Genomic DNA, 24241 nt, shown 5'->3' with positions numbered 1-24241 from the left:
AAGAGAGGGACAAATCCTGAGGAAATTAGCAGAGCATTATTAACGTCACTTCTGTCAAAGCTTCCCGAGTACTTCAATTAGAAAATGAACACAGTGTCATACATAAAGACAAGCCTCACAATATGCTCAGCATTAGACACTGCCAACAAAATCTGGAAGCTTGTCTCAAGACTTAAAAACCACCTTGTAGACAATCAAACTTTTCTATAGTTGTCTGTCTACATGCTTCTCTAAGCATGGAACACCTCTTAAAAAAAGAGATTTGACCTTTAAGATATAAAATAAATACCAGCTGAGTCTCTAACTCTGTTAGGAGTTTAAAGTGGAAGATTAAGAGTAAAATAAATTAGAAAGGAAGCTTTTAAATCTTTAACAGTCTAATAAAAAACCCAACTAGCATGACCTCTTATCACATGTGGTAGATAAGAAGGAGAGATGCAGGTAGGATGTTAGACATTAGACTGGGACCAGAAAATCAGTCTACTGCCGTCTCCCTGGAACACTTAAAGGAGGCAGGAAACTATTCCAGTTTCTATATAGGGAATGAGGACCTTTCATTACCTTTCTCTCCCCAGGTAGAGAGTAAGGTTTGGCATCCTTTTGAGAGATACCATCTTTTCTCCTGCAAATCCTTCATGCTATAGCAGACTTCTCATGAGGAAAAGTGATTTAGCAAATGCAAGGGATAAAATGGAGATGGTTGGGAATATTCTGACATACAGTGGAGCTCACTGCCTGCTCCTTTATCTTCACAGCCATCACACGCCACAGCCGCCATCTGCACACTTAGTAGCCACACCTCCACATGTCTGAGCTGTCCCAGGCACAGACAGGATGCCTCAGCCATGAATGCTCCTGACATTGACGTACATCCTCTGGATATCTCACAGCTGTTCCTCTTTCTACCCTTTGACTAGGCTCTCCTCTGCTTGTGGAAGTGGACTTTGAAAGAATTTGGCTGCTGATGCCAGTGGGGAACTCCCACAAAGGCAAGGAAGTTGCGAGCAACTTGTTAATAGGGAAGGAACCAGAATGTCACATTATAAGTGATGTTACATGTGACGAAGCACAGATTTTCAGGCTAAGGAACCCACCTTATCCCCTCCCACACAAATTCTTGAGGATGTCCACCCATTGACCATTATTTTCTGCTGATGATTTTTTTTAAATCTCTAACATGAAATAATGCAATGATTACTTTAGTGTGTACATAGACTACTCAAACAAAAAGAGACAGGAAAATAATTACACAACTAAAGACAAATAATTAACTCAACTCCCTACAAACTTGCCTGAATTCCAGGCCACTTCAGACTACTGGTTAAAACAAATTATCTTCGGGTCTTTTATGCAAATATACAGATGTGTAGCTTGTACTGTGATGTTGGTTCATCATATTTGATGATTATTGTATTTGAGAGGTTAGCTTTCACTCCCATACATATGCAGTGTTTTTGCAAGAGCATTCATAATTTCATCTCTAAGGAGCAATGCTGGATTGACAACACTGAAGTCTAATGCCTCTTATTTAGCCATTTAAAGTCACAGAAGCTGTTGTGCAGCAAATCTCTCTCCTATCAACCTGCTTATCTCTGGAGGAGGAACGAAAGCAAGCAGTAGGGTTTCCAGTACTTTGTTCCATTACCCATTGAAATTATAACACCAAGGAAATACACTTGCCACAAAGTTAGGTGCACGCTCAGAAAAGCATTTGAGGTAATCAGGTCTGCTGCCCCCAGCTGCATTTATCTGAAAGGAAGAGAAGTGAGGCCCTGTGAAACTCCCCGTTACCTTTTTCTCCTGAGCAGTGAGATTAGGGGTTCTCACAGGTGCATGGGGTATTCCTTTCCTCCGACCTCTGTTTTCAGGCAAAGGGTATAAAGGAAGTCCACAACAGATTTCCTTCAGGCTGGTCATAGCTGCTGAGGAAATATGAGGAAGAAAGGCAATGCAAACCGGAGAGGTACAAGGAGTGAAGAACAAAGGGTCCAGGAAAGCAAGGTGCTAAGCGATTCAGATGTACCACCACTTGGGGTGATCTCGAAGAGGACAGCCTGTCCTCTGGCTTTTGCAAACAGGCCTGTCAAGCAGAGAGGGCAGGTGGTGCAGGTGACACACCTCCTCCCTCCGTGCCACGCCGTTGGCTCTTCCATCTTCCCCCAAAATGAATGATTCACAGTTTTGCTGTTTATTCTCTGGGTGCTTTGTCAGCTGGTGCTGTGCTTAAGCCACTAGAGCAAATTCAATCACTTTCCAAATCACCTGATTCCCCAAGTGTCCTAGTAAGAGTCATGGTCTGGAGTCTGAGACCTCAAGGATTGTGCATTTACATTTCTATAGTTAGGAACTTACTAAAGTTAATAATTATTGTTCATGTCACTGTTCATACACACTGTACAGCTGAGATGGGCATTCTCTGACACCTCCAGGTATGGGCTGTTTCTCAGATCTCATCAATTCATCTTCTAGACAACAGTGTTTGTCAATGATAACAGCAAAATTTCCCCCTTAGGTGTTAGCTCCTCCTAGCTTACAGGCATGAATGGATTTTAGTAGTATTAAACTGGAAATGTACTTATTAGCACTGGTAGTGGTTTTCTCAAGACAGGCAATAATTGGGAGGAAGTGTTAAGACTTCCAATTTTAAGTCACTTTTATACCCTACAGTCAACAACAACTACAAAGTCTTATGGTACTGCCATCCAGACATCACAAGTAAATTAATGTACTTAACTTTGATTTTCCACTTACAGCGCAACATGAACTTTGCTCTCCATTTTGAGTTGTTGTTTACGTTTTACAGGAGCTTCTCGACCTTTATTATTCACTGGCTGTAGACATAAAAAATAACAAGAAAGGGTTATTCAGACATGTCAACCATAAGGAGAAAAAGAAGGAAAACATAGGCCCACTGTTAAATGGAAAGAGAATCAATCACCAATGATGCAGAAAAGGCAGAGGTCCTCAACACCTTCTTCACCTCTGTCTTTACGAACACTGTTGGGTCCCAGGCTTTGGGAACAAAAATTGCCGATTGAACCAAACACCGACCCACCATCAGTGAAGGAAGAGTTAGTATATGAATTACTACATGAGCTTGACCCCCACAAATCAATGGGCACTGACAACATCCACCCGAGGGTGTTGAGAGAGATGGCTGACATCATTGCAAGGCCACTCTCCATAATCTTCGAGAAGTCATGGAGAATGGGGGATGTCCCAGAGGACTGGAGGAAGGCAAATGTTACCCCTATCTACAAGAAGGGCTCAAGGGAGGATCTGGGTAACTATAGGCCCATCAGCCTTACTTCAATCCCTGGGAAAGTTATGGAACGAATCCTCCTGGGGGCCATCACAAGTCAAATGAAGCACGTGATTGGGAAAAGCCAACATGGCTTCACTAAGGGCAGATCATGCTTGACAAACCTGGTGGCCTTCTACGACAAAGTGACTTGCCTGGTTGACATGGGGCAGGCAGTGGACATTGTCTACCTGGACTCCTCCAAGGCATTTGATACGGTCCCCCACAGTCTCCTCCTGGAGAAATTGATGTGTTATGGCCTAGACAAGTGGTCTGTGCAGTGGGTGGGGAACTGCCTGACAGGCCGCACCCAAAGGGTGGTGGTAGTTAGCTCTTTTTCAAACTGGAAACCTGTCACTAGTGGAGTCCCCCAGGGATCGATATTGGGCCCAATGTTATTCAACATCTTTATAAGTGATCTGGATAACGGCATCAAGTGTAGCCTGATGAAGTTTGCAGATGACATCAAGTTGAGTGGGGAAGTAGACACTCCAGAAGGGAGAGCTGCTCAGCAGGGAGATCTGGATAGGCTGGAAGAGTGGGCAAGAACCTTATGAAGTTCAACAAGGACAAGTGTAAGGTCATGCACCTGGGAAAACATAATCCAGGAGTGCAGTACAGACTGGGATCCACCTGGCTGGAGAGAAGCTCTGTGGAAAGGGACCTGGGGGTCCTGGTGGACAGAAAGCTCAACATGAGTGAACAGTGTGCTGCTGCGGCCAAGAAGGCCAACAGGATGCTGGGTTGCATCAAAAAGGGCATTGCCAGCAGAGAGAAAGAAGTCATTATCCCACTCTGCTCAGTGCTTGTCAGGCCACACCTGGAGTACTGCGTGCAGTTCTGGTCCCCTCTATACAAAAAGGATATGGACAGGCTGGAAGGGGTGCAGAGAAGGGCCACCAAGATGATCAAAGGACTGGGAAGCCTGCCATATGAATATAGGCTGGGAGAACTGGGGTTGTTCAGCCTTGAGAAAAGGAGGCTCAGAGGGGATCTCATCACCATGTACCAGTACTTAAGGGGTAGCTACAAAGAAGATGGAGACTCCCTTTTTACAAGGAGTCACGTGGAGAGGACAAGGGGGAATGGACACAAGTTGCTCTTGGGGAGATTCCGATTGGACACCAGAGGGAAATTTTTCACATTGAGGAGAGTCAACCATTGGAATAATCTCCCCAGGGAAATGGTTGACTCGGCCACATTGGACACCTTTAAGAGTCGTCTGGACAGGGTGCTGGGCTGTCTTGTCTAGACTGCGCTCTTCCTAGAAAGGTTGGACTAGATGATCCCTGAGGTCCCTTACAACCAGTGATTCTGTGATTTATTACATCCATAGAACTACAACTCTTGGCCAGGGAATTTTCTCAAGTGTCTCAGTTCAAGCCTGGCGAAATTAACTGGGAGAAACACTTCAGTTAGGAATGATCCTAAAACCTGGGAATAAAAATTTGCTGCATTTCCCCACAAAGGCAGCAATCAACAAGCGATGACAACAAAGCACAATTATTAAATGACAGTATCTCATTAATGTCACATTGGCTTTAGCTCTAGGACATATTGCACATCCCCAGCTCCCACTGAAGATGCTTGAGTTGAAAGAACTCAGAACATCACAGGGGAGATGAGCGCACAGCAGACTCAAACCCTCTGAAGGATACTGTCATTTGTGGCAGGAGAATTTTGTTTTGTAATTATACAGTATTTTAGCTGTTTTCAAAGAAAAGGCAAAGACAAAAAGGAGAGAGACAATCCTCCTTCACATTTTTTACATTTTTATTGGGTTTTTCTTATTAAAAACATACAAAAAAAAAGGAAGGTAAGGGTAAAGTCAGAAAATTCCACCCCAAAACCTAGCTAAATAGCCCTGCCTTACATAAACATTCACGCCCCAAAGGGAAATAAATCTTTCCTTATTCTTCTATGACCCACATTCTCCAAATCCCCCTGTGCACACATGGGCACAAGAACAGCCTCGTCTGCATTTGGACTCTCATCAGACCTGCTTCCCTCTGTGCCATCAAGCAGAAGTTAATAGCGTTACACTGCCGTGAGAGCTGAAGAAAGAGAGAATGAAGCTGGGGTGGGGGGGGAACTCACTCCCTGAATTAAAATTATTTCTAGGGCTGAGCACTTTTGCCCCCTGATCGCTACACGCTGGAGCCTCCCTGGGTGCCTGGGAGCTTTGTGTTGGAGTTACCTGAGCAAACCCGACTTCAGGGACATGCCCGGTGTCGGCCGGGGCAGGCACGGGTGTCAGCGGTGCCCGAGCAGACAACCCAGCTCTCTGGGAAGCCACAAGTCCCCTCGCTGCCTGGCTCGTCCCAGCTCATGCCTGTGATCACGGAGAGAAACCCGGTGCGTGTGCCCGTTTGTAGACCGTGTGATCCATACCTAAACCGAACCCCAAAGCCACCCCTCTCTCCCCACGCCCTGGGGCTGCCTTGTGGGTGCGGGGGCGGGAGCTGTGTCCCCCGGGGCGCCGGGCAGTGCCCCGCAGCAGGGCAGGTGCCGTGTGCCGGGCGGCCTGGCAGAGGGTGCTGCAGGGACAGGGACAGGGACAGGGACAGGGACAGGGACAGGGACAGGGACTGCAGGCACCGGCCGGGCGCGCTGCGCGGGCTGCCCCCGCCCTCGCACATAAGTACACGAGCACACGCACACGCACACACACAAATACCCACGCACCGGCTCCTGGAGGAGAAGATGCGGCTGAAAAACAACGCCTGTATCTGAGCGCAACGAGGACCAGCCCAGCCGGCGAGGAGGTGCGGACCCGACCCATCCTCCTCCTCCTCCACCCTAAAAAAAAAAAAAAAAGGCACATATAAAGAACAGGAAGAAGATCACATGTTATAATAATCCCCTTTGCAGCCAGAGAGGACCAGAGAGGAGAACTGCCCAGTTAGGATTGAGAGATGTGCTAGAGGCTGAAAGGGAGGCAGGGGCAAAACTTGCAGATAACTACCGAGCCCTCGGGAGGGAAGGAAGCCCCCAGCCCTCAGCCTTGCTGTAGCAGGGGGGAGGAAGGATCCTCCAGACCCCCCTCCCCCTTCCTCCCCTCTCGCCTGGGCGCTGGGCACTGCACCCCCCGCGGAGAGCAGCCCCCCGCCCGAGCCTGCCCCCCTGCCCCCCCCGGCGGCCGCAGCCCCCACATCGCGGCCAGAAGCCGCGGTCCGGCGGCAGGGACGGCAAGGGCTTCCCGGGCACCGGCACCGGCACCGGCGGGCTGGCGGCGGGCTTGTTTTTCACTCTTATCCCCTGGCGCTGGCTGTGTGAAGCAAACCCCTGGAGGTGGGGGAGAAGTGGCTTCCGTGCCAGCGGAGGGAGGAGGAAAATAAAATAAACCAAACCAAAATAAAAACCGAGAAGAGCCAAGAAAGCACTTGCTTCTCATCATCTCTCAGGGAGAAAAGCCAACTCTGTTCTTATGACCCTCTGCTGCAGGGAGCAAAGGGGAAGAAGGTACTGGGGTAGACCTCCTAACAAAGCAGGGTTCACGCTGCCCGCACCCCATCGCCACCCCGGTTAGCAGCAGGCTGCGGGAGGTGCGAGTGGGTAGGGAAGGTTGCCAGGGGGAACCCGGGCAAAGCCGAAACGAAGCTCCACCAAAAGCAAGGAGCAGAAATGAAAGTTTTGGAATAGCATCCAAACAACAGCAACGGACCGGACCGAAGAGAGCTCTGCGCGTCACATCAGCCCTCGATGGTGCATGCAAGGGGCGGCATCAGGGATGTGAACGTCCCCGGCCTTCTGCATGGAGAGGGGTAAACACACAGAAAATCCTTGTTATTTATTTATTTATTGGAAGCAATGTACGGGTGACACCCAGAAGGCATCTGAGCCCTGAAAAAAAAACCACCTCTGGACCCGAACAAGAACAAGAAGAATGAGACAGCAGCCTTGACCCCTACACTGAGAGGAAGGTGAGCGGAAAGAAAGAAAGAAAATACAGAAAAGCCATGCAAGCACCAAACCTGTAGATTACTGCAGCTCTTTTTTGCTTCACTGAGGACAGATATTTTACTGACAGCCATGCAGCATAAAGGCATCATACTGATTGTGATCTTGGAATATTTTCTTTCTGGCCCTGGGGAAGCAGGTAAGCAAAATAAATCAATATTGCCATTCTGAAATAATTTATCCTAAGTTTAGCAAGGGGAAAGGGAGTAGAAATCAGATCTGTTTGTGAAAAAAAATATGTCAACATCTTTATTTTAGATTGGATTTTTACAAGGAATCTGGGTTAGTCAATACATACAAATGCTTCTTATTCCCTGCAATAATCAGACAGCTTTATAGCTCGGTCTCCTCCCAAAGACTTATAATAGGATGTACAGTTTCCTACATCCTTAATAAAGTGCATTATTTTTGTGAACGGAAGAAAAGTAAGAGAGAAAGAAAGAGGTAGGTTAATTGAGATATGCTGGATATTTGTTCTGAGGATGAAATACTGCCTTCCTAGGCAGGACAAGAGTGAAGCAACAACATCCTTGGACAGCATCACTGTAGGAATAGGAATTATTCTCTGTTAACTTAACTTTGCATCATTAAAAGTCAGATTCACTTTTTAGGAATTACTATTTATCCAAGACAGTCCATTCATTCAGTGTATTCTCTGACTTAATAGTTTACATGCAGTGGACAAGATTAAATTAGTGTTAGAGAGGAAATGGATTAGGACAGAAAGAGAAGCTGATTAGTTGTGTGTGTATATGTGGGTGTACAAATAAGCATATATAGGTATGACACAGCTGTAATGGTATTTACATAGGGTCCTAAAAACACCTGGATTATGACGGAAACAAATTCCTTAAGGGAAAGAAAGCAAAGTATTAGATTGTTTTCTTCTTGCTGTGGTTCAATACATCTTTAAGTTTAGCAGGGATGAATTATGCAGATCAGGTCAGAAAAATAAAATTAACTATTGATAAAACAACAATATATCCTTTGAGATACTGGCTTGGGATCTCTCTCTCCGTACAGGAAAGTGCACCAGTGGTTTAAATGTCACCTGTGTGCTCAGAGTATTAGGACAGGAACAACACTCTACATGCAGTGATTTGAAAGTGATTGAAGCATCCAGCTACCCTGCCTGCTCCAGTAACGTCAAAGGCAGATCAGGTGGCTTCAGCTCAGATTATTCCCCAACTAGACCATTTTGATAACATAGACATCAGATTTCCATAACTGCAAGAGATATTTTCTTAAAAACTGAAAACAGCTCATGAATTTACAATCCTGTCATACTATCCAGTGATTCATTTGGGAAAAAGGCTGGCTATCACAACATTATAGGGAATGAGTGGAGGGAGGACATGGCACCTCAGTCCTCTTAGTGTCTTGTCTTGGGCATTCACTAGTTTCCCAGGCAAGGACTCTCTCTATAGGATACATATCACAGAATCCCAGGTTGGAAGGGACCTCAGAGATCATCTAGTCCAACCTTTTGAGGAAGAGCGCAGTCTAGACAAGATGGCCCAGCGCATATGTTGGTACCTAGCACAGACAGGTTGCAGAGATTTCTTGTAAAGTTGCTGATACTGTTGTGGAAAGCAGTCTGTTATAAACTAGACTAAATTTGCTCTGCATCCAATTCACAAAGTGAAAATGAATCTTCAAGGAAATGCAGCCCACAGCTGACTGTTTGGAAAGTGAATTTGAGGGGAGGGAATGTGTTCTGTATGGAGCTAAACACACTCAGAATAATGGTGTAGGGCATAGTGAATAACAGCAAAATAATTGGATATTGAAGGCGATGACACTAAGGATTCAATGTCACTTTCAATAAATATACGCTGCTTGGTCAAAAGGTTGCAGAAACCATTAGCCTGTGAAAGCACATGGGTTAGCTGTTCATTTTTAATTCTGTGGGGTTTTGGTTTTTTTTTTGTGTTTGTTTGGGTTTTTTTTAGAAGCAATATAAAAATCTTGAATTAACCTTGAGTCTTTACAGGTCCTGTTACGGACAGGGTCAGTACTGCTCAGACTAAGGTTAGTTCAGACAGTGTTTAGCCAACATGTGTAAAATTATTTGAAAATCTCAGCCTTTTCCTGAGCAGAGAGGTGTACAGGGAAGTATTTTTTTGACACACTTTATTAGCCTATACAGTAAGCTTCCTTTTCAGCCTTATAGTGGGTCCCTCCTGGTCAAAAGTTAAACAAAATGACAGGGCAGTTGTCTGGGGAGTACAGGACACACAATATTTGTAGGGAGTACAGTATTTGCCTTCTGCCATCTCAGTGCAAAGGCAGTCTGGGTTATAAGATTGGCTCCTTAGATCTTTAAATTAATGCCAGGGTGGTTAGGCTGGAGGTGTCACCTAAGTTTTATATTGTGAGGTGTGACACTTGCATGATCCTTCCCCTAGTCTTATGCAAGTCGAGGGTGTTATTCCCTTCAAATAAACTCTGAGGTGGTCTGAAAACTTTTGCATATTGGGACAGTTAACAGGACTGACAACAGCTTGGGCTCTTGCTTCAGCTGCAGCCAGCCCAGACCTTGCCGGGGGAGCAGTACCCTGGGGAGCAGTGCCCGGGACAGCTCTCCTCCCGATGGCAGCCCTCCAAAAGGGGGCGTGGTGTGGTCAAAAATGGCCATTTCTAGCACCAAGCTTAAAATCAATTGCAGGATCTGATTGTCAGCAGGGTTTGGTTTCCTCTGGTCTGGGGTTACTCAGCTCATCTGCAAATGAAGCTGAAGCTGTTGGAGCTGACCCTTGTTCCAGGAGGGATGTGGGAGGGCAGACTGCAACTGGCCACAATGGAAGAGAGCCTGGGATCTTATTCTTCTCTCCATGCCTCAGGTCACTGAGGCAGCTTGGTTTCATAGCATATTCAGAAATTCACCTCTTGGGTATTTATGAAGGCTGGCTCATTAGCTTCAGTTATCGGGCTATTTCAGTACAGAAATACATCAGGCTACTCATAAATGGATGAAGACTTGCCAATCTTATTGCATGTTGACCCCAGACAAACCAAAGGGTTGAATAGCATTTCTGTTGTAACCAGCATTAAGGGGTTCTAGGTCTGATTAATAAAAACATGAGCAACTCATGTCCCCAGGGTGGTTAGCTTTAAAAGAATATTTAAATGTTTTTGGTTATTAAGAAAAAAAATTTAACAGATAGAGAACAAGTGAAATCCAGGTTGGACATACATGCTGAAACTGCTTCATCAGAAACATAGCAGAAGGTGCCCAAAGGTTCTAGTGTTCACGTGTTGCTCAGAACTGTGAAATTCGCTCCCCTGTCTCTCTGTAGGAGACTTGAACACAAAAAATCATAAATTTGCATATGGAAAAGAAATAAAAATTCCAACTCAAATCACTCAGAAAATATTAGACATCTTTCCAGTCACATCAGCAGGTTTTGACTGCTGACATATGACCTGATATATGATAGATGATATATGACAGATGATAGATGATAGATGACATATGACCTTTCTTTTGTCAGGTATCCAATGAACAGTAAAAAAAATCCCCAAAACTAAAAAAAATTGAACCTGTTTTCAGTCAATGTCTGAAATGTTCTGTTGCATTACAAGGCTCTGAAGTAAAAGATCTCTGTTTAAAATGGTGTCCCAGGAATATCAATAGTATGACCTCCCTTGAACTGTATGATTCTCTAATCATCGGATAACACCATTGTTATAACACGTGCCGGGCACATGCCATTGACCTGCCACTTTGTGGCACAGCTCTGAGGGACCAAAAAACAAACAAATAAATTAATCATACCTTTTATGGAGACAAGCCATCCTCCATGGAGTAAAAGCTAATCAACTTCATAATAACATGCAGAACCCATGTGCAATCAAACTGTTTAGTTCTTTATGAATTATTCAAGGAGTCCTCCTGGCAGTTGGGTAAGTTGTTTGTTCGCCTGGCTGCTGTTTCTCTTCTGCAGCGGTCCCCCCTCGCTGTCCAGATTCAACATTTCATGTTGTTTCCACAGAATCAGTGAGTGACTGACAGGCTGCGCTATCCTTGTGGCCAAGCAATGTCCTGCCAATTGATTTCTTTAAATGCAAAGCTTTTAATCGACTGCAGATTTTGTTTACAATCTCTCTCTTTCCCTCAAACTCCCTTCTGCTAATTTGCACTTTGTTCTTCTCCCATTTTCCTAATGACACAGCAGTTCAGACAGGAACTGTTTATTGATGTTGCTGCATTAGCTGGCAGAGCAGATAAACCTTCTTGTGACTGTTGCTCAGGAGAACAACCATGGTTTTTTCCTTTTCCAGGTTCAGATAAAAACCGCTGAAAAACTCAATATGAGACTAATAGCCCATTTATGGGAAATATAAAAAGCAGCCATTCCCATTAAAAAATATTTCCTTTTTTACTTTCTCATTCTTGTCTGCAAAGCTTCCCCTATATAACTCCTTAAATTTAGAACTCCAGCATCCCATTTCCTCTATGAAAGCTTCAGTGGTGTGATCCATCAATAGAAATGGACTTTCTTTTAATCACACAGTCTATTTATTCATATTCCAACACTATTTGTAACATGGACCCATTCTTAATCAAAACTAAGTAACCTGACTCTTAGAGCTAATGCCTGTTCAAAGCTCAGTTGTAAGACCAGTCCCACTTAAATTCTCTGGAGGCAAAGATGACACCTTTCTGCAGCACTGAGCAAAATCAGTTAATATCCAATCTACTTTAAACACAGAAATTGCTGTGCTTTCCTTACTTCCAGTAGTTTTTACCAAGTAGCTTGGACATGAACGTGAACCGAAATACCACTTGCAAAGACATTCTTGCGGCATGCAGTTGTAGCTCATTATATTTTTGCTGATCTGCAAGGATAGATTTCTCTTCATTTCAAGAATTCTGCATGGCTCAGTGAAATTCACCCTTCAGAGCAGATGAAAATTTGGAATTTCAGATGCTCTGCAAAACAGAGGAAGCTCTAAACAACTTTTGTGGAAACCCAAGTCCTTTCTTAGGACAAAAAGACTCAGAGAAATTGCAAGGAACCTCCCAGATAAAACCTCTGAAGCTCCAGGTGTTCCCTTGTAACTGTACTAGGCTGAGGTGGAATAAGAAGTTCATAATCAGAAAGGGAATACATTTAAATGGCCATGAAGCAGTCAGGATGGCGTGAGGGGCTTGGTGGAGGATCTGCAGGAGTGCTAAGAAGCACCTGCTCTGTTGAAGTTGAGGAGCAGAGAACAGAATTGGTAGAGCTAAACTTTGGCATCTTGTCTCCTTTCCTCTCCAGCTGTTCTCTGCAACTCCTCCTCATGAAAAATCATCTCTGTGCTGGCTCAGGAAGTGGTGGTGGGACTGAGGAGGGGCAGCTTTCATTCCTTTCATCTGAGGACTATTAGGTCACATGTAATTCAGGCACTGCTGCCCTCTAAGCTCTGCCAGTCCCCTAGGACTTCACTGGGGTACTAAAAAAATCTTGGCCAGTCCATTCCAGCCACTGGTGGAAGACAACCTCCAGCAGAAGGAAACCAACTGTCTCCAAACACCCCCTCTTTCCTTGAGGCTGCTGCTTACAATGTCTGTAAGGCAAACACACACAAAGTCCAAGTTCCTTTGACCTAACAATTTTAGAACCAATTTTGCCTGAGGAAAGGCTGGATATAAACCAAGTGGGGATTTTAAAATTTGACCTAGAATGTTGAACTAATAGCTGACCTTTGAACTGCTCCTAGACTACCCAGGGTTTATGGTCATCCTATGTTTCATTGGGAGGGTCATTTCCTGTAGGACTTACATCCAGTCATCTGACTTGTGACCTCTTGGATAAGATTTGTGACCTTGCAAGGTCACTCCTTAACTCCTTCTAGACCTTAAATTGCAAAAAGGACATTGTATGTCATTAGAAAAGCAGTTTTCTCCGGTATGGTAGGAAGGTTTTGGAATGAATTTTAATTCCAGTGTCACAAGACACTACTGATTTTGAAACAATATTAAGACTTTGTATTTATCGCTACCTTTTATTAATTTAGAAGCGCGTAGATATATGCATTGAAGATACCAAAGATTTGCCATTATTTGCAAACTTGGCAAACAGAATATAGTCACCTACCTCCATGTCAAGGTATTTAAACAAAAGAAAGACTTGATTTTCAGCTCTGCTGAGTATTAACAACTCCAGCTGATCTCAACAGGAGCAGTAGAAATTCAACACCCCTCAAAATTACGCCAGTGATGTATAACTATAGAAATACATGCTTTCTTTATGTGTTTGTACATGTAATTAGTGTGTGTAATTTGTTGGGCAGAAATAATCTTTTTTCTCGATGTATCTACAGAGTAATGTACTGTTTGACTTTGCTTTCTGACAACAATAAAAATAAATGCATTGAATAGATTCAGTCCTCAGATACAGAACTTTACTGGAGTGAAAGTAAGAAAACACAAGATTTCTGTGGTTAAACATTAAATTCAATAGACCAACGCAACTGCATTTTCAACAGAAATAGAACTTAAGCACCATAAGCATGAGTTTTCTAAAGTCCTCAGTTTCTGAGTTAGGCACCAAAAACAAGGACTAGATTTATTAAGAAACTCCTTCCAAGCTTTGTGTGAAAAGATGAAGTAGCTCTCCTGAGGAGTCCTTTTGAATGTATATCCCCAGATGAGGACTCCAAAAATTTGCATGGTCACCTGTGTTATAGCCAGAGAGGTACTTGAGAAATTCTACCTAGTTGTGGTTTTTTTTGCCTGTCTTTCAGATCCCACAAGGCTACGAGCCTTCCGTTGTAATGGCCGTTCTTGCAACCCTCCAGTGGGAAACCTTGCAACAGGGAGGACACCAGTCACTCTCACCACGTGTGGCCAGAACAGTACAGAACTGTACTGCTTCTACCTAGACCAGAATCTCCTCCATCAGGTCTCCCATGGCTGTGGGCAGCCTCGCTGCACCAAATGCAATGCCAACCAGCCTGGTAACTCCCATCTCCCTGCTGACATGACAGACGATTTCTTTGCAAACCCAATCTCCTGGTGGCAGTCTGCCCAAGGGGTTCACAGGGAAGAAATCAGACTGGACTTTGAAACAGAATTCTACCTGACCCATGTCATTGCTGTATTCAAGTCACCTCGCCCAGCTGCGATGGTGTTGGAAAGATCCCAGGACAATGGGCAGACTTGGAGGCCCTACAAGTATTTCTCTGTCAACTGTACAGCGACTTTTGGGCTCCAGGATGATCTCATTGAGGAGGGCTCCATATGCACTTCCAGGTATTCAGATGCAGTGCCCTGCACCAGAGGAGAGGTAAGCAATAACTGAGGTTTGGATTAAGTTTAATGTCAGACAGCTGAAGACTGGTTGAAAACCGGAGTGTGTGCTCAGAGAGATACTGTGCATATAAATTAAGAAAGGTAGCCTGTCCCCAAAGGCTTTGTTTTAAGAAAATAAGGGTGAAAAAGAAGATAAATTATCTATCCAAAAAAATGAATGGAAATGCTTTAACAAATTTCTTTTACGGGAGCTGCACAGGATAGGATTAATATTTGCTAATTTTACATTGCAGATGCCAATGACTGAACCAGAATTCCAGCAAAATAGATGTAGGGAAATACACATTTGTACAGTCTGATTTATCCAAACTCTTTTCATGCTTTAGAATTACATGAATCATAGAATAGAATCATAGAATCATTAAGGTTGGAAAAGACCTCTAGGATCATCAAGTCCAACCGTCAACCCAACACTACCCTGTCTCCTAAACCATGTCCTGAAGTGCTGTGTCTACAAGTCTTTTAAATACCTCCAGGGATGGTGGCTCTACCACCTCTCTTGGAAGCCCGTTCCAGTGCCTGAAATAAACTGCATGGTCTTTCTTTTTCATCTCCATATAAAAAGTTCTACATGACTGGGTGACTTTTAAATACATCCTTCCCCTAAGTTCAATGTAACTTTTCTTGCTGGGTGTGACCACTCTGATTGTATCAAGCCATAAGCTCCAGAAATGGAACCATTTAGAAACATGAAGTAGAAGTGAGCAGCCAGGTTTCACTAGTCAACAGTGGGAAAAAGCCCTCCCTTGGTATAAATATTCTGATGTGCTATTAAACATATGCTGAAAGCTTCCTTTTAAAATAAACATACAATTGCTCTGATAAATTCCTCTGACAAGAACATTAGCGACTGCTTAGTAATCAGATACTTAGTTCAGTTATAAACCTTTTCATTCATCTATCTTGAAACAGTTTAGATGAGAATTATGGTAAATATCACTGGTATCATTCTATAGAGGAGACACAAAGGCATAAAGAGAGATTGTAAGACATTCCTATAGTCACAACAGTGCCTGGGTCCTTTCACTTCCTTCCTTCTTCCTTAGAGAAGTCCCAATCCTCTTAGTTTCCCTGTCTGGAAGTGATCATGGAGGTTTGGCAGTAGTACTTTGCTGCAAATTAAGCTCAGGTGTGAGGTGAATGGTCCAGATAGGCTTCAAAAAAAACACAGTGGTTTCAGCAGTGCACTTCAAAATGCACTAGAGAAGAAAGAAACTAGTGTATTATGCCTGAGACAGGGAAACAGCATTAAGGAGAGACTGAGTTCATCTTTGTTCAACAGGCTGCGAAGCATCTCTGTGTATTGGAAATCTGGAGCAGATCATGTGACTACTAAACTGTCTTGTTCCTGGAGTAGTAATTCTGCTGGTCAGTTATCATGATACATTTAAATCAAACACATCCAAATGTATTCTGCAGAGAGATTACAATTTGCCACATCAATACAGAATCTAGGCAACTAATACAAATTTCCACTCTTTTATGCCTTCCAATCAAAAATGTGGAAGTACTTTGCAGGATCTGTTTAATGATCTTCAGCACACATATAAGGGTCCTGTTGGCATTTCACAGATGGGGAAAAAGCAGCACAAAAAGGTAAAATGTTTTGTGGTTAAACAGGACAATTCTGGTTGAGTAAGGAAGAGAACACAGGGTCTGAGGCAAATGCCTTGGCCTTAAGTGAAAAACAACTCTTCCTTCTCTAGTACAGCATCTCCCGTTGTCCTGCATTATGTTGGCTTCCGTGCATACTTAACCTTGGGGAATATCATTAAGACCATGTGTTGCTGCTACAACAAATCTGCGAAGTGGACGGTAGAAAATTAAATAATAAAACATTCATCCAACACAAGCCTTTGTAATTACAAGTGTCAAGATGATTCTATCAACTTGGGCAGCAACTACACTGAAATTAATATGTGTGCGCTTAATGAATCTATGCTGTGGTAGTAGATATTGGAAAACAATAGTAATAGAACAGTCATATATTTACAGGTAATACTCTTGCAGATCCCAAATACTTTCACAAACTATTACATGAGTTGAATACATACAGAGGTCGCTTCCTCCCTGAGATGGAGAACTGAAGCTTTAAAGCAGCACACAGGAATCTGCATGGCAACTTAACAGAGAACAAGACAAATACTGTTTCACAGCACATTAACCCAAAAGGATTCTAAAGTTTTGGATGGACTTTAGAGACCTCTTAATCAATCCATGAAATGCCACTATGGCAAGGGTGCAAAAGCATCAGGCTTTTCACGTCAGCAATATGACACAGCAGATCCTTTTGTGAATGAAAATAAAGGAAAGCAGAGCGTAGTTATTTAAAGTGATACCTGATCAAATTTGCCTGAGTGACACTGCTACTCTTACTACAAGTCTCACAGGAGCTTTGCCTACACATCTCAGAACTGCAGTTTTACATCTTACTTTAAGGATGTCACAAATGTCACCAGGGCATCCCCTCAAGCACTGACTCACAACTGACTTGGAAGGAAGCTGACTGAATCCCCACCACTACTTCATGCAGTGTTGTCTGCTGCTTTTTCACCTCCACTCTGACCTGTCCAATTACTGACTCTGGCTAAGCCTTGGTTTGCTGAGGAGCTCACATCACAAGCTGGCAACTTTTCTGAAATTATCAAAACCATTCCAACTTAAATGCTAATTAATGCCCTGAGATAAGTTCCAGTTTTTTCTATGGAGGGGGCTGAAGTAATTTCCACTGCATGATGCTTGGGTTTTTCTTGGGTATTGTCTGATTCACTTGGAGAAGAGACACAAATTCCTTTTTAACAATGCACAAAAGGAATAAAAAAAGAGATGGCTTACTAGAAACACTTAAGTTTAAAACCCATGTGGGACACATCATGAAACAAGATTTCAGGTCAACTGGCTTCCAGAAGTGAGCATGTAGATATGAATGGAGAAGGTGGTAGAGCTGCAGTAACTCATGTGTGTCTATAAATTGAGATGCATCTCCCTGAGTTAGCACACTCTGGTGATCCTCCAAGATAACTGAAAGAGGCTTTTCCTGGGAGCATGGTGGGAAACTTGGCAGAAGAGAAACTTTTAGGAGACTATGACAGAAGCAAAAGACATTTGGGTGAGCGATGTGACAATGTCACGACAGAACATAACGTATCACTAAGTTAAGGCATATCCATTGTCTCTTGTAGATTATCCCTTATCTTTCACCTCTGACAGGGTCACACATCTCCACTCCATCTCAGATAAGGTACAGCTGAGGCAGAAGGTGTCATGCACTGGGGACAAGTCCTGTAGAAATGCAAGGAGATGAATTCCTAATGTCTCTTTTGCAGTTTTTTGCAGTTTTCTTTTACTCCAGCGTTTAGTAAATCCCTTACTCCTGTTCAGATCCAGAGTACTTCTGTAGCTAGAATCTATCTATCTGAGATCCTAGGTCCCCCCATCTTAATTCTTCTGCCAAATAAACTTGCAATAAACTCTATTGATGATTTCTGGTCTAGGAGGCAGAGCATTTTATTCACTGCCAATTGCCTACACATTGTTTGCTTCATATGAAGCACCACAAATTCAACACCTAACTTTCACTTCTCAGTGAAAACCCTCCACCAGCATGTCGTAAGTCCTGCCTGGCCTGTTAAGTACCCTGTGCTTTGCCAGTTGACTTCTATCACTATAAGAAATTAATCTATTTAAAGGGAAACAAGTGCTTCTAATCTTTATCCTATTCTTAAGGGAGAACGTTCTTAACTATTCTTAAGGGAGAATAGTTACTGCTAAACTCATCAGCTTCCATATGCCAACCTCCAACATAATATCATGAACTAAAATGAACCCCACCTTTTTAAGGTCTGTTCATCTACTGTAAGGGCATCTACAGGCAATGCTTGCATAGAGGCTTATGCACTGAGACATTTTTACCTACTTGTCCATCCATCTGTTTTTCTAATTTAAAAACACTGTACTATATAGTCACAGTGCTTAAAATGAGCCTTCAGGTCAGCTAAAGTAAATCAAAACTCTGGCCCAAACAAGAGGAGAAATTACCATAATGTTGCATCAGACATTAGTGTGACTTACAGTTCAAACATCATATGGGGGAAACAGGGACCGAAATGTTTCAACCTGCATCCTGACAGCATGTGCACTCAAGGATCTGAGAGATTAAGGGCACGTTTTTAATAAACTGGAATATGAGGAAATGAAAACAAATGTTCTTCTCCATTGAAGATGGTGTTTGCTTGAAAGGAAGGCATTAGCATGCCAAGTGGTGTAGAACACTGGCCTGCTTATAACCACCAGACCCAAAAGGAGACCCTTCCCCTATTGGGTCTAGCTAGTGGAAGGGCATTTTGAATCAAAGGCTGACTCATTTATGTGAGTGTCTGTGTGACAGATGACACCAATGAAGTGTGATATAATAAACCCATTACTGGAATTCACTGGGGGGCTGGAAGAACTGTGTATGCCTGAATTAAGTAACTGGTTTCTATGGCAACATGTTAAGTATGCCTTGCACAGAAGACCTGTTCATTCTCCATTTTGTATCCTGTGGTGACCTCTTTAGGGACAGAAGTCCCCAGCAGTGCCTTTTGTCAAAGATGAGTGGACTCGCTTTGTAGCTAAAAGACTTTTAATCACTCTTCTAAACCCACTCTGTGAATGCCAGATCAAGACATGTTGTGATGGGATGCAGTTCTGTCCTCTTTAAAAGCCACCAGGTAGTTCAGACAGAAGACACAGCCAACCCTATGGAAGGCCTTTTCCTCTGCACTGACACTGAAGACCTCTGCTGCCTTTCTCCATCTACAGGGACTCTCTGAGCAACAGTTATGGCAGAGGGTGACCACTTGCACACAGACACCAAACCAGGCCAGGGGCAGGTCTCTGTGTGGAATGTATGTGATCTTGTTCCAAGGACCTACATTTTTTGCTGTCTTTTCTCAAGCTTTTCTTTTACTATATTCATGCCAAACCTTTTGATAAACAAAGGAGGAACCCCCGCACACACACACATACCTCATTAAGTGGCAACATCAATAATTCAAGAGGTCACCACTGAGGCTTCAGTGGCTTCTTAAAGGTCTGATCTCACATGGCAGTGGGGTCACTGAAAAGAAACATGCTCAGCACATCACAAGGTTGAATTTCTAGTAGCTAAGATGCAAGGGCAGGGTCTTGCACTGCAGTGAATTGTCCAACAGTCATCAGGACTGGCCTCTAAAAGTTGCATGATGCTCAGGTTATACCGACTTCCAGCCAGAAAGGATTCCAGGAGGGATTAGTCACTGGTGAAGGTAAGTGCCCAAATGTTATGACTAGGGCCGTCTGTTCAGCATTTCATTTAACTTGAACTGTAGAGGAGACAGAATGCAGAGGCAAGTTGAGAGGAAGCAGTTAACACCAGCAGTGTAAACAAGCAGATAGCACCGCCTGGCCCTGCTTCCCTGGAGGAAGAATTAAGGGGCTTGAGGATTTGTTTCTGAAGGGAATTTGAACTGACGAGACTAGTCCAGCATTCCCATCCCCAGCAAGTGAATGTCAGGAGGGCACAAAATGTTCTCCTCTGACCTGGTTTGTAATGAGCTATTTCAGAGACGTTTGGAACCTTATAAACCAGCCAGAAAGACACAGTAGGGCTTTTTTGAGCATTGCTTCTGCATTTTGTGAACATACAAGGCAGCAGATATCAAATGAATTTTTCTTCTCTCTCTGCTTTATAAAACCTTAGAGGAGTTGCAGGCATGACCTTTTTTCAAGTCTAAACTGTGAAAAAATTATTGTCTAAAATGCTATGAATCTTAGAGATTCATTGTAATTTTCGAACTCCAGGCAAAAGAACACTTAACTGTTTGCTCTACGGTTGTCCACACATCACTGTCATGGTGACACTAGACACTTAGCTAAGCCTGTTCCTGTGCAAGATTTCAGCCAAGACCTAGAGATATAAATGGCTCCACTTTTAAGAAATGGATGCTCTTCCATGAGAACACAGCTTGGTTGACACTGGTTGACACTGATGGTGATGGGTTGTTTTAACTTCCCCTGACAATTCAGCAGACAGAGTGAAATGAGTCTCCTCGTTCTCAACCCAGTTCCCAGTCAGGCTGTCGGTATCACAGAACTCCCTGTGCTGCCCTTTGCCATTTCAGAGCAAGTATCATTCCTCATAATGAAAAAGGACACAGCACTGTGTGGGAGCATGAAAGTGTTCTCACATCCCCACATAAGGTGGTGCTATGTAGAATTGAAGGAATTTTGTTCATTCCCTGTATACAGACTGCAAGCTGAAGGTTTTTGTGCCCAATAGTCTAGATTTTGTACTCCAACTACATTACATGGCCTGTCAGAAGATAGTGGTTCTCACTCCAAACCTTGCCTTTCTACACAGATGTAGAGATTTACCTCTGTGGATAACCTGAACCTACAGAATACATTTTGTTTGAGGAAGAGAAAAAGTCTGCATGGCTCTTCACGTTTGTCTGCCTCTGACTTCAGTTGTGCAGTCCTTCCCCATCATCATATTGGCAGCAATGCCTAAATATTAATATTAATGCCACCTTGACTGGATTACTGGAATAACCTCAAAACAAATGCAAATTGAAGGGATATTGACCCTTTCTGTTTCAGAAAACATAGAATTAATTCAAGATGCCACTGTCTTCGTAGTAGCTGAGTTTACCCAGATGACAGAAATTTAAAAAATCAAATGCACAATTACTTCTCTACCAAACTATCATGTTCTATACTGGCTTCTAAGTTTTATTCTCCAGAAGGACAGAAAAGCAGACGATCTTGACTAAAAAACACTATCCCATGACTTGTCAAACTGGGCCTTCTAATAGCTAAGGGAATAGCTAGACTTTCATTGTGTTCCAAACAGTATTTCAAAACAGGAAAAAGACTACTTCTTAGTGAAGACTACTGTACCAGAAGATGGAAGAATTCATTTTAGTCAAGGGGCTCCATCAAACAAATCAGAGGATATTTGCCACTGGGTAGGAAAAAATCTAAGACAATTGTTTACTATTCCTTTAAGAACAAAATCAACTCACATGAAAATCTCTTAATGAAGAGGATTTAGAACTGATGAGAGTTTTTCTTGCAGCTTCCTTCTGATGGACCTAATATAAGCACACAGACATTTCTGACCTCATTAACCTGATTGTGTGCAACATGATCAACATAGCTTAAGGATGATTTGTAATATCAAATTCTTGTTCTGCACAAGGATCTTCTTTTGTAGGAGGCCATGCATTGGCACTGCCCTCCATTTATGACTCAGATTCCTTGACCTTAGGCTATGAGCTTGCAAGGGGGAACCTTTGTTGTGTCCACATCTTTTCTGACTAATACTGGCTGGAAGATCAGGTTAAGAAAACAGAATTATCTGCATCAAGAATGAGGAAGCAAAACACATGGCAAGAAATCAAAAATCTGAGACACTGTCTCCGGAATGAAGATGATCTCTTGATCGGCGATAAAGAATCACCCCCTGTGAAGCTGTGCCAACTTATGTACAGCAAAACCAATCCTCTAACAGTGGCTACCTTTTCTAGCTTTGCACACTTACAGCATTCTCCAAAAGTCCTTGCCCTTAGAAAGGTCAGGAGAGGACAGTGTAGTGACCATCTTTTTGAGGTGCAGCTGATTGACTTTTGAAAATGAGAATGACAAATATGCGCTTGATAGCAGATATGCAGATAAGCATGAATGTCCTACTCAGCATTCAGCTCCAGTGTCAGCTCCTGATTATAAGGGAAACTCAGGATCTAGGATGTACTTCCACAAAGGGCTGAGACTATAGAGGTGCTGAATACCCTCAACTTCCACCCAATTCAATGAAAACAGAAAGATTTCTAGGGTGTCCCTTAGCAGACTTAATCCCATTAGATTTTCTTCTGCAGCTGTGCATGCGCTACTTTTATGAAAGCTGAACACTGATGTTAGAGAAATGACTGGAAGATTTCAGAGCAGCCTGTTACAGCAAAAAAAAGAACAGAGATTCCACAGAGCTTGATACCAGATAGAGATTTAATTAGATGAGAAATAGCTTTACAGTGAACATAATGGGAAGCTCTTTTCAGAGCTTGCATCTTAATTATAAGAACACACTTCTTTTTCATTACACTCTCTTCATGTCTTTTATATGAATAGAATGGAAAACTGCTAATTTGCACAACATAATCATAAATGAAAAATTAATCATAGGCAGAAGTTAAATGCCTATCTGTATGGAAGGAATCTGTTTCATAGGCTTCATAGAAACACAAACCTTATGAGCTAAAGAAAAGGAACAAATAACACAGATGGAGTGTCTCTTCCCACAGCTCATGACTCTGGGATTTCACTAATACATAGATCCATTTCTAACCTAATCTTTAAAACATTTATGCAGAAATGGTTGAGATGGCCAAATTCTTATCTTTTACCTATTATCATTAAAATTGCATCTACTGAACATCCATTTCTAGGGATTCTCAGAGAATTTTACAGTTACAAATTTATTGATCTTCCTCCCATTCCATGAAGTACTTGAATACTTGTATGCTATTTTTAAAAAAAAGTAAGCAGGACATGCAACAGACCTCTATTCCTACTGAATTCACTGGCAATCCACAACAGCATAAGGCTTAAGTTACTTGCTGAACACTACCCTGAACAATTGTGCTGGAGCTTTGAACAAATAGCTGCATTCACAACTCTGTATTTTGGTCACAGTGACACCTCTTCCTTTTTTACAGGAATAAAATTCTTTCCTGTACTGTATAAAAATATCAACCCATATATACAACCACTACCAATCTGTCTCCTAATTTAGGATTAATTTTTTCTTAGGAAACCATAAACCCAAATACATTAATTTAAAATATAATAATGTATTTTTAGTACAGAAAAAAGTTTTGTGGTTTGGTTCTGGGTTTTTTATAGGCAAATTATGCATTTATGGAAAAATAATTCAGGGCATGTAAGGTGAGATACCAGATCTGTTTTAAAAATTCATCCCACTCTATGATTATTTTAATCAATACACATAGTAGACTAATAAGTATAACTTATGGGTTGTAACGTATTGCTCTTGGCAGTAGGGCAACACATATGTTAAGGAAGCTCTAATGACCGGCACTTTAATGTGAGAAGAAACATCCAATCAAGTATTAAAAATAAGCCAAGAGATGGTGATTACATTATACTCTTCCTTGTGCTCAAGGGTTTTAACCACCAATATTGCAAGGAGAATGTGTTCTCCAGAAGGGAAGAGAGTGGAAAATTCCATTTTCCAGTTTTATACGTATATGAAATAATGCTGCTAAACTGATGTAAATATGAAATAAAGCTGTGTTACCTCTGTGCAAAATCGAACTAACCTAAATCTACTTATATTGGCACAACATACCTGCTTTGACTCTGCTGATATAAAATATCTTTGTTTAAGCAAGTCCTTGATATCTTTAATTTTTACAAAGTTAAGGAAGGCTAATTCCTCACTGGCTCTTGAATCCGAGATGAACATATAAATGCCACTCCCAAAAGACTTCACTAGTGTTATGTCACCCAAATCAGATCTTTAACACTTAACAAGTCTTGCCTTGGGAGAGATGAAGACAAACAACTCCAGTCTCACCACTGAGCTTATTCCAGACAGAAATGTGTCATGAATTAATCATACAAGCAAACTCTTGTAC

General features: G+C 42.6%; 3 protein-coding genes and 1 long non-coding RNA gene across 5 annotated transcripts in view; 2 read left to right on the top strand and 2 right to left on the bottom strand.

Moving 5' to 3' along the window:
* UROC1 (urocanate hydratase 1) overlaps positions 1-2082 on the bottom strand; it is a 44048-nt gene extending 41966 nt beyond the window's left edge. The window contains exon 1 of the mRNA XM_009501959.2: positions 1792-2082. Within this exon, the coding sequence (XP_009500254.2) occupies positions 1792-1917 (126 nt within the window). The 5' untranslated portion in view covers positions 1918-2082. The remainder of the gene's footprint in view (positions 1-1791) is intronic.
* TMEM43 (transmembrane protein 43) overlaps positions 1-24241 on the top strand; it is a 481635-nt gene that overhangs the window by 388670 nt on the left and 68724 nt on the right. The window lies entirely within an intron of this gene.
* The window catches only part of LOC135313821 (uncharacterized), a 33386-nt gene continuing 11893 nt past the window's right edge, over positions 2749-24241 (bottom strand). Inside the window, exons 1-4 of one of the 2 annotated variants that reach the window (XR_010373316.1) lie at positions 11040-11529; positions 7276-7388; positions 5987-6100; positions 2749-2831 (exon numbers count right to left, since the gene is read on the bottom strand). This is a non-coding gene — a long non-coding RNA (uncharacterized LOC135313821). Of the gene's footprint in view, positions 2832-5986; positions 6101-7275; positions 7389-11039; positions 11530-24241 lie in introns of those variants that run through there. The other variant, XR_010373315.1, reaches the window with a different exon arrangement.
* The window catches only part of LOC104047913 (netrin-4), a 53361-nt gene continuing 36396 nt past the window's right edge, over positions 7277-24241 (top strand). Inside the window, exons 1-2 of the mRNA XM_009508296.2 lie at positions 7277-7400; positions 13997-14538. Of these exons, the coding sequence (XP_009506591.2) occupies positions 7334-7400; positions 13997-14538 (609 nt within the window). The 5' untranslated portion in view covers positions 7277-7333. The remainder of the gene's footprint in view (positions 7401-13996; positions 14539-24241) is intronic.

Source organism: Phalacrocorax carbo, chromosome 6, assembly GCF_963921805.1.
Source record: "Phalacrocorax carbo chromosome 6, bPhaCar2.1, whole genome shotgun sequence".
Taxonomy (NCBI): domain Eukaryota; kingdom Metazoa; phylum Chordata; class Aves; order Suliformes; family Phalacrocoracidae; genus Phalacrocorax; species Phalacrocorax carbo.
Note: the sequence above shows the minus strand (reverse complement) of the source record. Positions and strands in the feature narration are given on the sequence as shown.